This window comes from Pygoscelis adeliae, unplaced genomic scaffold (assembly GCF_000699105.1).
Source record: "Pygoscelis adeliae isolate BGI_AS28 unplaced genomic scaffold, ASM69910v1 Scaffold353, whole genome shotgun sequence".
Classification (NCBI taxonomy): Eukaryota; Metazoa; Chordata; class Aves; order Sphenisciformes; family Spheniscidae; genus Pygoscelis; species Pygoscelis adeliae.
In genome coordinates, this window is record NW_008824445.1 from 176258 (window position 1) to 187473 (window position 11216).

The window sequence follows — 11216 nt, forward strand, 5'->3', positions numbered from 1 at the left end:
GTGCTGTTTGGAACATATGACACGGGGGAGGCGAGGGGAAAGGGGGGCTTGGGGAGCGGGAAGAGACAGTCTGTGCGCTGCAAATTGTTATGTCTAGGCGGTAAAAGCCTGCCTGAGCTCTCGCAGGGAGCCAAGCACAGGCAACTGCAGGCAGGACAAGTGTTCACCCATGTGGTTTCCAGCAACGCCAGGGGCGGGCTGGTCCCCAGGCACGTCGCCGCAGTCCGTCAGCACCCATGCGTAGAGCGATGCTCTTGTCTGTCCCTCAGGAGGGGCACTGGGCTTGGGTAGGACAAGTGTTTTGTCCAGGGTTGCCCTTCGGAGAGCCCAGTGACCATGGCTGTCTCCAGCATCAGATGTGAGCACCCATCATGGAGCTGCTCTGCCCACCGCACCCTCAGTGGGGACATGCCAGGGCCCTCCACGGGGAGTCAGGAGAGCTGGATCCATGCCTGGCCACCTTCAGCCAGTCACTGCCCCTGCTACCTCTCCCTTTCCATCCGCAGGGTGATGTAACCTCGGCGAACCTGCCACGATACAGGGTCCCACCTCTGGAAGGGAGAGATGCCACAGAGACCACACTCGATCCCACCTGTTACGATTAACAGCTCAGGCCGTGCTCCAGGAGCTGCCACCAGTTGTGTCCATGTAAGCAGGCTGACAGGGTGCTAAGGATCAAGCCCTTCAACGCTTTTCTGGTTACCGGCTAAGCTGGTGTGAACATGCCCAAGACTGTGCTAATCAAAAGCTTGCCATGGCCCAACCATCATCAGCAACTGGGTGCCTAATGAGTGTAGCTCCTGTCCAACCACAGAAACATCACTCAAGTTTTCAAGCAGTCCATCCACAAACTTTCACCGAACCAGCTGTGAGCGATCTAACATCTGTAGCCAAACACAGGCAGGGGGATCCGTGATGGCTGGGTGCTGGTTGAAGGCAGCATCCTGGCCGTGGCTACATACGAACCAGCTCACCTTCCTGCTGTGGTCATATGGCTGAGGCTACACTCTGGGTCTACTCAATTTCATCTCAGATTAAACACAGGAAAGGAGCAAAACATCTGCTGAACATCTGCTCAACCAGGTGAGCAGCACTGGGAGGACAGGACCTGCAAATACAGGTGGGTCCCTTTCTTCTCCAGTTTGAAGGGGGTGTTATTCTCACCTCCTCCATGGTATCTCCCCATCACTATCACAGGTGCTTGGCACAGAAGCTTGTTTTTCCACACAGCCAGCCTGTCCCTACTGCCTTGTAAAAAACAGATACTGCCTCACCTCTCCCCTGCCACACACCGGGACAGCCACATCAATCTGCACAGAAAGGAGACTGGGTGTATCTCTCCCTACTCTCTGCAGCCCATCGCCAGTGCATCTTGGCACCAGCAGGTCATCAGCTTTTTTCTTCTGGCTGCCCTTGGACATGTCCCTCTTTGCTGGGAAAGCACACGTAATCCCCACGTGGAAGAGGCACGCAGAGGAGCCCAGGCAGACAGACATGGCGAGATGAACCACCATATCCCAGGAGGGCTGCGGGGCTGCCAGCAGCGTTTGGGCATCTGTTACCCTGCGGGGGGACAGCAGGCTGCAAGTCTGCCAGGAGACACCTGCAAGAAGACACCCAGCCACCTCCTGCTGGCAGAGCCAGGGCAGACGAGAGGGACAAGCAGGTACCCCAGAAGGAGACATGTTCTCAGTGGTGTCCCTTCCCCAGGAGCATTTCTATCATGAATCCTCTTAGATCTGCTGGTCTGACTCCAGGCTCAGAGCTGGCTGTGCACCTCACACTTGGAAAGCTCAGAGGAACACAGACATCCGTCTCATCACGTAACTTGAGAGAGGCAGGGCTGCACCACGGAGAGAAGAAATCAAGCCGTGGCTCTGGAGCATCACGTCCACAGTCACCCTGGGAAGGCTCGACTGGGCTGCCTTGACCAGCGACTGCCTCTTGGAAGAGGACTGCGGGAACCAGAAATATTGATAAATAAAAGTGCCTCTCTTCCCTCTGTGCTCATAAAAATCAAAGCAAAGAAGCTGGCATGTGGCGAGTTACAGAGACCTTCCTCCTGGGAGAAGGCGGTGGAGTAAATGTTTTGGTTTGCACCTGGGTTAGAAGATGCTCGTGTGCACGTGGACATACCGGATGGCCTGATGCCACTCAGCTCACCAAAGGCTGCTGATTCTTTTCCACTACTACTTATCCATGATATAAACAGCCACTTAAATTTTTGGTTAGCAAACCTAAGTGTTAACAGACAAGCACTGGAACACATCACTTCAAAAGAAATGCCCAGACACTCAGAAATAAGAAACTATGGGACCCAAACCCAACATCCACATGACACCAGCATCTCAAAGAGATTTCTGTCTGCACAACAGCCTCGGCACTGCACCTCAGCCCATGCAGTGGAGCAAGCCCAGGAGACAAGTTCTACCTACCCCATAGAGAATATATCCTCATAGACTAAATAGTTGAAGAAACTTTATTTTCAACAGGGCAGGGACTGAGAAACAGCATCTTCCCTCAGAGCCATCCGCAACCTGCACAGAATTACAACTTTCTCAATGAGTAAGCAGAAGTAAAGCTGACAGGTCAGATGGGTAAGGTGACATGTTCAAAACATCCACAGTGTTTCTCCAGGGTAAGGGACATGTAAGGAATTTCTCTGGGGGTTGACATTTACGAAAAACATAATTGCAATGCAAAGCTATTACTGGAGAAACCTCGGATTTACTGAAAGCTCTTTAAAAATAAAAGAGTGAAAGGTCTCAATTGCTTTCTGGCCACTGCAGCATTCAGACTACACATCTCAGTGACATTTCTCCCTGGGGAAAACATGGGGCCATGTTTAAAATGGTACTGCTACGTTGCAGGGATGAAATGAGCAGAGTCCTGGTTTACTGAGTCACAACCTCCTCCTGAGCTAGAAGGGAGCACCAGCTTCCTGGGACCTGAACCGGATCCCTGCTTCCCGGGGATCCCTGGGCAGGGGTGATCTCCACCATGGGGACAGGGAGCCAAGCCCCAGCCAAGCGGAGGGCAGCGGCTGCGACTGCGCAGCACACCGGTGTGTTCCGCACCAGCTGGGGCTGATGTAGGGGCCAGGGAAGAGGTGCAAGGCCACCCAAAACCCCAGCAGACAGGATGGAGAGGCACCAGCAAGGAGTAAGGGGCACAGGGATTCAGGGACAATTCTGCATGTTTAAAAACCCAGGAGCACAAAAACGAGGATCCTCTGAAGAGGATCAGACATGAATGACACCTCTGAGATAAAAAGTGCAGGGCCAGACCTCGTAAGGTCAAAGCAGTGAGAAGCCAGGAACCAGCAACAAACACTTGCTGCTTCCTTGAGATGTACAACCCAAGGACACCAGTTTCAGTGAAGAGCTTGTAAGCCTGAAAGCCCAGAGGGAGCTGTTTAAAAGACTGAAGTCAGGACTTAGAGTTTCCTACCCGAGCTGGGCCATCTCCCAGCAGCTTCCAACTTGACAGGAAGCCCATCACACAGACCTAAAACTTCTAGGTAAATCCCTATTTATGCCATACTGGATCACTCTCAAACCCCCTTCTTCCAGCTAACACTACAGGCAGCCTCAATAAGCCCATCGACATGCTCAGGTGATAAGATTTCTTTCTTTGCCCAAACACAAACCCCCCAGAGCAACCTGCCGCCAGCAGGACAGAAGGCAGAGCCCCGCCACGGCCCCTCCGACCATTAACGCCAGCACAAGCCAGGGAGACGCAGCCTCTGGCTCCCCCCCGCCAGCAGCACCCAAGACCTCATACCACCTCACCCTGCTCACGGCCATCGTTTGCCAACGCTGCGGTGACCTCCGTCCTCTCTCAGCCATGACTAACCAATTTCCACCGTGACCTCTCGCCTCACACCATCAGCCCCTGGCAAGCTGCCCCGCTACCGAGCCGATGCGCATCCGTCACCGTTGCTGTTGCAGATGCAATAACCAGAGCCCTCTGAACAACTAAAAGCAAGATGTCAGCAGCCTGAGCGGAGCCGATAGCACTCCAAGACCCTGCATCTGGATGACAGCCACCACCGCTCCTTGCAGAGGTTTTGCACAGGATTAGCACCAGGCTGCCCCAACCTCCCTGCAAGAGAACTCTGGGTTGCGGCAGCTCCAGGGCTGGTGCACGTCATGTGCGACATGGTGGAGCAGGCGTGCACATCGGGCAGAGCATGCAAAGCTGCTCTCCTTCCTGGAGCTGCTTCCTTTCCAACTCAGAAGAAGATCTGACTATTCATCTCGTCTCTCAGAGGCTGTTGGCAGGTCCCGGGTGCTGTTTTGCCCGACACGGCGTGGGGGCTGGGCCATAGGAAGCGTCTCTCTCTGGGCAGACAGATGAGAGAGTCTGCAAGAAGCATGCAGAGCCCAGCTGGGGTTTTGCAGGGTTTTCTCAGCAAAGGTTTCCCCTGCCCTCCAAGGACTAAGGCAGGGCAACAGAGGAAAGGCTTGCACTGGACTCTGCTGCAGCTCCCCTGTGCAGTGTCAGCACCCAAGGACAAAGCATCAAACTAAAAAAAGGAAAAAAAAAAGGAGAAAAAAAACAACGGAAGGAGGAAGGAAAGGAAACACAACCTTTTTCAGATGAGGAAGCACCAACCCCAGGCACTGCCAATCTTTAGAGCAGAAAGAGAGCAAAGGGTTTGACCTGGGTGACTCAAAGGAAAAATAATGAGCGGTAGCTCCCCAAACAAGGAAGCGGGCTTCAACACGTAGCAGTGAGCACTAATTCCCTTGTGACCTCTCCCTTACACACCCCAGGGAAGACAGTGATTAGTACCACCTCCACAAGGCAAGTCCAAATTACAGCTGCCATGGACTGTGAGCTGCCCACTCCCACCTGGCAGAAACGGCTCCCTCCATTGCACCCGTGGCCAGTGCAAAGCAAGAGATGCTCCGTCAGACCACGTTTGTCCCCCTCCGATCCTTCCAGCAGCATCGCTGCAGATGCACCCTTTCCCAGCACCCTTCTCCAGGACTCAGCCCCTCAGGGGTTGTTTTCAGCCACCCCTCCAGCAATCAATCGCTTGACTTACAGCTGGATTTTGCTGGATGAGGGGGCAGCCTCAAATTGACAATTTATTGTAAGTTGTTTTTCTCAGCCTCCCTGTGCATGAGGGAGACAGCAATAGGGTGCATGCGAGTCCCGATACCTGCAGGTTGCTGCAGCTGTGACCAGGCTGTGCTTATAGAGCACCCTCCAGCACCCTCCTCCATTTACAGCGGGGTGGGACGGAGAGCCGTCCCAGCACCCATCTGTCCCACACAGCACCACGATTCTGGCTGGCCAGGCAGCAGCCCCACAGCCCCGGTGCTGTGGCTGCCATCAGCAGATGAAGCCATCTGCATCCTGAGCAGGGGCAGACTGTGCCGGAGCCCCTTCTGCCACCCAGCTCCGCTGCAGCATGTGAGGAAGGAGCCTAAGGGTTAAGGCTCTCTGAAGAGGGCTCTGTGTGTGTGTGTCTGCCTGCGTTTCAGTACTCATCTCAGCCACTTCGCTTCCTGCCTTGGTGCCGTGCCATCGAGACGTCCCGGCCAGCAGCACGCTTCCTTCTGACAGCTTAGACACACACACAGGGTGCCGCGCTCGCAGCCCAGGGATGACTCCAAACCTGGCCCGGCTCCCGCTCCCCGCAGTGAGAGGTAACACTCACCAGCTCCACCTGGGGACCCAGTCCTTCCAGGATCCGGTGGGCAGCCTCTGCCTTCTTCTGCAGGGAGAAAAGGGGAGAAGGAGAAGAGAAGTTATTTCTGCCATCGGTTACAGTCGCAGCCCTCTGCTCCAGCTCTCCCCCTGTGCTAAAACCCCTTCCCAAACCTCCACAGAGCCGCCACAAATCCCACCCCTGCCCGAAAGTGGGTGGAAAGGTTCAGCTCAGCCTCCGGACCTGCAGGAAAGTCCCACGGACAAAGGGCTCCGGCACTCGAGTTATCACGACTTTAATGCATCTGAGCTCTGCCCGGGAAGTGACCCGAATCCCTGACCTTTCTGGGTGCCAGGCGGGGGGATCGCACCCATTACCTCTGCACGGCCGCCGTGCGAGGAGGAGGGCGGGCGAGCTGGCACGCACGCAGAGATGCCCTTTCTAGGATTCATTGCTTCATGAGCATGTGATCATTAGATTTGAGCTGCCCTTGGCTCCTCATCTTGCTCTCGCTTCCCTCCCTCCCTGCCGCAGAGGAGCCCTTCTCTGCCCCCTCCCGCCCCCAGCCAAGCTACCTAGTGCTTATTAGAAGAAAAAAAACCACCCAGGAACACGTGTCAGGGGCTGTGCAGTGGTTACTAATTAAACAGGCCTGAAAAAAAGACATGGGTTGGTTGCAGCAGGAGTCTAAATAAAAGATGACATTTTCAGTAAACAGCACTTCCTCACAAAGCCAGGCTTTTCAGTGGGGGTTACTGACAGTCCGATAAATCCAGATCACTGCACTGCCGACGAGCCACGGGGCTGAGCCAATAAAGCCAAATACCTGGCAGTGAGGGGGACAAGGAGATGGATTTTCAGAGGTGTTTGTTCAACAAAAAAGGTAGTTTTAGATATTTTGGGGTAGGGGGGAGAGAAAATCCACAGCTGCCTAAAATAGGGGTGAAGGAGCAGTGGGCAGAACTGAGCTTCCGGGGGTGAACCCTTTCTTGAAGCACATTCAACATTTTAACCCAATAAGCACTAGAGCCCCGCTGGAGCTGCAGGATGGGAGCTGAGCCCCAGGGTTGGGGAGCTGGGGAGGGCTGGGCTCCGGGCTCCCCGGCAGAGCCAGCGGGGCTTTGGCAAACCCCCGGGGTGAAGACCCCCGCCGGGGGCAGGGAAGGGATTTCAGCTCCGGGGGTCTGGCTCACGCTGCTCTCTAGCACCGGGCACCTCTCAGCTTCCCGCCGGCTCACAGCAGGATGAGTTTCCCAGGGTCTCAGCACAGGGGATGTCTCGCCAAAACCTGGCACATCGCCCTGCTGGCTTGCCCCCCACATCTGCCCCCCTCCCTGGGTTTCCGAGAGCTTCACCTACCCCCCTGCCGCCGGCCGGTCCTCAGAAGCGCCGATGCAGCCGGTAGGTGTGCAAGTTCCTCGCCGGGGCTTTGCACACCCACACACAGTCTGATCTGCCAGCGTGCACTTTTGCAGAGTTGGCCCGGGGAGCAGCTGCATGAGTCACCCTGCTCACAGCCAAGCTCAGGGCCCCGGCAAAACAGCCCCGGCCCGGCTGCAAAACCCACGCCAGGTGCCTCACCGCAACAGGGCGACCAGGAGATGTTTCCAGCTCCTCTGTTTACTGCACACTCAAGAGGACACAAAGCTTCTTTGCAATTTAGAAGCGACTTCAAGGATGCTAGGAGAGATGTAACCACGAAGCGTGCCTGCTCTGGCACCGTCCCCACACGTACACACGATACACGCAGCAGCCCCACTATTAATGCATCCCTGCCTGTTCATCCGCAGCGCTCCTGCGCAGCAGACCTCAGGGTTCACAGATGTCACGATCACTGCGTGTACCTCACAGGCAAGGACACACACACACAGAGAAGCGGAGCAGCTAGCGATGCTGCGGCAGAGCCCGAACCGCAGCTGGAGTCCGTCCCAGCAAGCTGCTCTGCCCCTCTGGCCTCTCCCGAGTCCCTGCTCCATCCTAGGAGGAGCACAGGTGGGGAAGGTGCCCCCAGAGCCCGGCTCTCTCTGCAGCCCTGGAGACGGGGCAGACACCCAGCAGCTTGCTCCTGTATTACTGGCGTGCCGCTCGGTGCATGCCACGCTTCTGCCTCGTGCTGGACGGGTGGCGAGATGCCTGCAGGGACCACAGGGAAAGCGTGGCTGTCCCGGTGATGGAGATAGGTCTTTGGAGAGCAAGTGCATCCCGGAACGAAGCTTTTGGCTTAGGCTCCAGGGAAAGGAGCCACGTGTTTACAACACAGCAATTACATTTTCTGCACTGCAATAAACTGCTCCCAACTCTTCTCCCACACCAGACTGCTGCCGATGTGAGGGTGCTTTGACACAAAAGGGAAAGAAGGGACCGTCCCCACCTGACCCCCAGGGAAAGCAAAGAGATCCCCGGCACCAGGACCTTACCCGCAAAGCGCAGCACTCGCAAAGCATAACACGTGGCCCAAACTATAAGAAACATGTATCTACCCTCCTCATAAAATACCGCACCTGCTACAGAGAGCGTGCCTCTTCCAAGCGAGATCCCCTCCCTGAAAGGGGATTTCCCGCTGGGTTCACAATGATGGGACAGCTCTGGCTAACGCAATGCCTGGCTCTGCCGTCCCCAAGGATGTTCCAGCTGACAACGGGGACATGAAACCCCAGCAAACGCAGCCTGGGCAAGAAACCCAAGAGCCGCACAGCCCAGCCCAGCTCCCCTCGAAGCATTAGATGTTTCCACTGCTGCGCACCTGACTCCATTAATGGGAACAAGCCAAGTCTGCCCGGGAACTTGCCCCTTGGAAATATTCATCACGCGATGGAGAACTCCCAGCCAGAGCTTAATATTTTGGCCTCCAAGAGCTATAAAATCTGCTGACCTCAGAGAACATCAGCACCGTGGCATGTGGAAACTTTAAACAATTAAAACCAGGGGGTAAGATTTTCAGGTGGGGTCATCAAAACTGCTACAAAAGACACTGGTTGGTGATTTGGCCAACCGCCCTCCTGTCCACCACCACTTGCTGGCAAACGGGAAGCAGCAGCTTACCCGAATGTTTTCTGATGCATACTGGGGACAAAAATCAGCACTCTGATTAATTGCAAGCAGCATAATTGTGGGTAGAAGATTGCAGCCCCAGCTCGAGGCAGCCTGTCCCACCAGAGGCCCGTTCTCCTGGGCACCAGTGCTGGTAGAACGTGCCCTGGCAGCAGCGGATGGCACAGCTAGGAACCGATGATGGTGGAGGCCCATGTGTACAAAGCGATTAACTTCAAGAAAAAGCCGTGTTCAGCTGCTGCATTTGCCATGTTTAGACAACTTAATGAGACAACCCAGAGGCAAATCACCATAGGCAGAACATGTGGCGAATCAAGAAGAATGACATAATTTGTCTTGCATTAACCGACTGTAACGTACACATCTCCAGAACGAAAGATCAGGAGGGGAAGCTATTCCAAGCACGTCATATCTTTGTACGTACACAAAGAAACGCCTCTATCTTGAAAGGTGCCCAATTAACACTTGACACCCTTTGTAATTGCTGATGCTCCTTGCTGCATTTATCAGATCATAGCAGAACCGTAATGAGCTGTCTGAAAGGCCACGCAGACCGAGGTGAGAGCTGGCGGCAGAATTGGGAAGGACATATTACGCCCAGCAGAAGGTTCCCGCCATGCTGGGGCTTGTCCTGAAGGACAGAGAGACACAGGGAGACATGCTCTTGCCTGGGGACCCAGCTAGCCAGAAGCCTGGGCAATCCTCAAACTGTTCACATGCCAGGGCAGCCCCCAGCTCCCCCTGCAGCCGCAGGACCTTTGCTGAAGACCACTGGCAGCCCTGTTAAATCCTTTCCTTTCCAAAGGCACAACCACCTAGGACTCAGTTCCGATATTGATTTCATTAGGACTACGCTTAGTGATTAACCCTGCAGAAAGAAACCAGAGGGTTCATCCTACCTCTGCTGAATAACCCCACCTGTGCCTGCAATCCCTGTTATTTAACAGAAAGGAATGGATCAGGAAGCAAATCCAGCCATTACTTCTGGTGAGACACATGAAGATCCCCACTGATTTTGTAGTCCCTCTGCAGCTCCAGAGCAAGCAGCTAATGACCCCTTTTCCCGATTCGGTACAGAGTCCTGAAATACTGCTACAGCACTGGGAGCAGTGGCATGCGCAGCGGGACTGAAGCGTCGAGGCTGGATTTTACTCCCATTTACATCAGAGTCGCTTTGCTCTGGTAGAGCAGCTCTGGGTTTCGCACCGGCATGGGCACAAGCAACTGTGGGCACTTCCAAGGGTGGAGGCACCTCCTCTGGAGCACGTTTAAGCATGACTCAGATGGATAGATGATGCCCATCACATACTAATCCTCCATGTGCATTTCGGAGGTACCAAGGTGTATCACGAAGCATGGCTGAACACACAACACTGATCTGTGTAACTCTGTGTCACTGTGGGGCCCACGGATGCAAAAGGGGACCCGCAGATACGGCAAGCAGCAGCATCCGCCCCCAAGAAACCTCCCTCCCCATCTCCCCACGGGCAGGGGCACGGGCAGGCAGACTGCGGCTGGGGAGGTCACGCTCTTACCCCATCTCATGCTCCTCCAACAGGCCTGGAGCTAAAGATATCTTCGTCAACAATAAAAACCTCCCTTCAGACTATGAAAATCTCCACTCTTGCCTAAAAAGCATTTGGCTTCCAAAGCAAACTCCAGCCCCTTGTTTTTCCTTTGAAGAAACTTAAAATAGGCTTGGGAGGGGGAAACGGGCAGGCGAGCAACTTCCCGGCCATGTGAGCTCCCGCAGGGAGGATGAGCTGACCTCACGAGGCAGCTGAGCATCCAAAACCAGAGGAGGGAGAGTCTGGGGTTTCGCGTGGGCTCTTCTTAAAGCAAAGTTTAAAAATGGAAGAGAAGGAAACACAAGAGTTATTTTGAGAAAGCGGATCTGAAATTAGGAGGCGGCATTTTCTTGGACTGACTCCAGCCATCGCTCCATGCAGCGCAAAGCTGCTGCAGCTGAACCGTGCTCCCGGGGTTATTTATAGCAGCCCGTAGGCAGCGGCGCTGGGGAATGGAAGGGTTTCTGTTTGGGACCAGGCATGTCCTGCATGGAGGTAAAGCCCTTCGAGAGGCAGGAAAGCTGCACACAGGGAGACGCTGGGAAAAAATCCTGTCCCAGCAGCATGACCTCCCAGGGGCAGGCAGAGCTGCAGGAGTGGCATGGCAAAGAAGCAGGCTGGAGTCAGACTTTGTTTAAAACAAAATTCGGGAGGAGTGTGGCTGAAGTCAGCAGAAATCATGGAAACCCTCAGGCGAGACACCTTCCTACATGAAGCAGAAAAGAAACAGTTGGGGGGGATTTAAAGGCCCTACCTCTGCGCCGAGATCTGCCACGACCAAACCACAACCTGGCAGTGCCGGTTTCATGGGGAAGGGTTTTCATTCCTATGACCACGGGTACTAATTTTTTCCCCTTTAAACCTCAGGGTCCTCTCTCCAAGAGCCAAACCACCCCAGCAATTTGCTGCCCTCCCGACAAAGCAGGTGGGATGAG

The 11216-nt window shown here is 54.8% G+C and overlaps 1 protein-coding gene across 1 annotated transcript in view; it reads right to left on the bottom strand.

The window, feature by feature from the left end:
* Window positions 1-11216, bottom strand: part of NCOR2 (nuclear receptor corepressor 2) — a gene marked incomplete at its 3' end in the record, with an annotated part of 186193 nt that overhangs the window by 112247 nt on the left and 62730 nt on the right. The window contains exon 6 of the mRNA XM_009320956.1: window positions 5672-5728. Within this exon, the coding sequence (XP_009319231.1) occupies window positions 5672-5728 (57 nt within the window). The remainder of the gene's footprint in view (window positions 1-5671; window positions 5729-11216) is intronic.